At 40.6% G+C, this 2749-nt stretch overlaps 1 protein-coding gene across 1 annotated transcript; it reads left to right on the forward strand.

Moving 5' to 3' along the window:
- The first annotated feature begins 270 nt into the window (after nt 1-270).
- Nucleotides 271-2220, forward strand: LOC100658747 (olfactory receptor 5M11-like). The gene has a single exon (XM_064288076.1). The coding sequence runs from the start codon at nt 891-893 to the stop codon at nt 1869-1871; it is 981 nt and encodes a 326-aa protein (XP_064144146.1). The 5' UTR covers nt 271-890; the 3' UTR covers nt 1872-2220.
- The last annotated feature ends 529 nt before the right edge of the window (nt 2221-2749 follow it).

Consider the following 2749-nt stretch of genomic DNA (forward strand, 5'->3'; position numbering starts at 1 on the left):
TGCAACACTGGAAGTGCTCACTCGTCTCTATCAAGGAATTTGGAAGACATTTACCTGGACGACTGGCTGGAAGAGGTCCATATTTATGCCCGTTCCCAAGAAAAGTGATCCAAATGAAGGCAGAAGAAGTTACCAAACAATATCATTAATATCACATGCATGTAAAATTTAGCTGAAGATCATTCAAAGGCAGCTGCAGCAATATTTCCACAAGGAACTGCCAAAAATTCATGCTAGATTCAGAAGAGGACATGGAACTAGGATGTGGAATGAGGATGTGGAACTAGGGATATCACCACTGATACCAGATAGATCCTGACAGAAAGCAAAGAACACCAGAAAGGTGTTTACCTGTGTTTTATTGACTATACTAAGCCATTCAACTGTGTGGATCATAACAAATTATGGATAACATTGTAGAGAATGAGAATTCCAGAACACTTAATTGTGCTCATGAGGAATCTGTACATGAATCAAGAGGAAGCTGTTCGAACAGAACAAGGGGATACCAGATGGTTTAAAGTCAGAAAGGTGTGTGTAAGGGTTGTATGTTTTCAGCATATCTATTCAATCTGCATGCTGAGCAAATAATCTGAGAAGCTGGACTATTTGAAGAAGAACGAGGCATCAGGATTGGAGGAAGACTCTAATAACAACAACAAAGCTATATGTGTAACTATAGGTATAAAAAAAATAGGTATAGGTAGGAAGATATAAGTACTTTAATGCAAAGGTAGAAGAAAGGACTTGGTAGAGGTATAAAATCGATTATGGTAGTATTCAGAAAAAGAAAATTTGGATGACATAAGGAGATTAGAGAAAAATGATTTAATTAAACATGATTTGTTTTATTTTCCTTCGCTTTGTTTTCATTTGTTTTAGGAGCAGGCATGAACTTTCAGGAATTTTCCAATAAAAATGGCAGCGTGATAACAGAATTCATTCTCCTTGGGCTCACAAATCGCCGAGAACTCCAGCCTCTCCTCTTCGTGCTGTTCCTTGCTGTTTATTTTGTCACCCTCATAGGCAACCTGGGTATGATAGTGTTAATCAGACTGGACTCTCGTCTTCACACCCCCATGTACCTCTTCCTCACTAATTTAGCCTTTGTGGACTTGTGCTACACCTCAAATGCAACCCCACAGATGCTGACTAATTTCTTGTCAGAGAAGAAGACCATTTCCTTTGCTGGTTGCTTTACACAGTGTTACCTTTTCATCGCACTTCTCCTCACTGAGCTTTATATGCTGACAGCAATGGCCTATGACCGCTTTGTGGCCATATGCAACCCTCTGCGCTGCAGTGTAAAAATGTCCAGGAAAATCTGCATCAGTTTGGCCGCATTTCCTTATGTCTATGGCTTCTCAGATGGTCTGTTCCAGGCCATACTGACCTTCCACTTGACCTTCTGTAAATCCAATGTCATTAATCACTTCTACTGTGCTGATCCACCACTCATTAAACTGTCTTGCTCTGAAACTAACATCAAGGAACATGCCATGCTTATCTCAGCTGGCTTCAACTTCTCCAACTCCCTCACCATCGTCCTGGTGTCCTATGTCTTCATTATTGCTGCCATCCTCCACATCAAATCAGCCGAGGGAAGGCACAAGGCATTCTCTACCTATGGTTCCCATATGATGGCTGTCATCCTATTTTACGGGACACTCTTCTGCATGTATGTAAGACCACCAACAGACAAGACTGCTGAGGAATCCAAAATAATAGCTGTCTTCTACACCTTTGTAAGCCCAATGCTTAACCCGATGACCTATAGTTTGTGGAACAAAGATGTAAAGCGAGCCTTGAAGAATGTTCTTAGACGCAATATGGCCAGTAAGATGGCAATACCTCCACTGTCCAATAAATGATCACTCAAAAAGATTGGCTCAAGTATCTTTACATTTTGAGATTGAGCATTAATATTCTCTATAGGTACGTGTCAGATATCTCAGCTGAAGGTCTCACGTCTGGGGAACAATGAGCTGCATTTATTACTTGAGGCCTTTGCTCCTTAAGGTGCATCATCCATGGACCAGCCACATAGCCATTACCTTTGAATTGGTTAGATATGTAAAACCACACGCTGCACCTCAGATCTACTGTATTCAAGTCTGCATTCCATTCAAATTCCCATGTGATTTGTAAGCACGTTAAAGTTTGAGAAGCACTGCTCTAGGTCACTTATTCCCAACTACTATGCCCTGTCGCATAGGTGTGCCTAAGTGCTTACATATGTAAGCACAAATGTAAAACGGATAAACATGCTCTCAGCTTAGTTACTTGATGTGAATCTATTCTCAGTCCTACTTGTCTTTGGGAGATCTTTAAGAAACACATTCTTCTGAGATCGTCCCCTGATTTTTCAAGGAAGAACAGAAACGAAGGGTCATGATAGTGATCTCTTGGTTCTTATTAATTTGTTTGTGTAGTGGTGGAGCTGGCAAAGGGAAGAGAAGGGGATAGAATGATAGCGCTTTACTTAGAGTTTGTAGATCCAGACTTCTGAGGTACAGGGACCAATTTCATCCCTCTGGCATGCCAGCCTAGAGAGAAATCTTTCTATACCACTGGCACTTAAAAATTTTAGAATGAGGTGATATGAGAGGAAGGACTAAAATTAAGGGGTGGAGAAACAGAGGACCTGAGAAAAGCAATGGGTCATAGGAAATAGAGGAACTATCTTGATGTGCGAATTGCTTTTATTCTGAATTTTGCTCAATTATGTAATATTAAGTCTTTCCTTTTT

This window comes from Loxodonta africana, chromosome 7 (genome assembly GCF_030014295.1).
Source record: "Loxodonta africana isolate mLoxAfr1 chromosome 7, mLoxAfr1.hap2, whole genome shotgun sequence".
NCBI classification, from domain to species: Eukaryota; Metazoa; Chordata; class Mammalia; order Proboscidea; family Elephantidae; genus Loxodonta; species Loxodonta africana.

Excerpts from the sequence above, each read along its gene's own strand:
- LOC100658747 (XM_064288076.1), top strand. The coding sequence starts at position 891 with ATGAACTTTCAGGAATTTTCCAATAAAAATGGCAGCGTGATAACAGAA.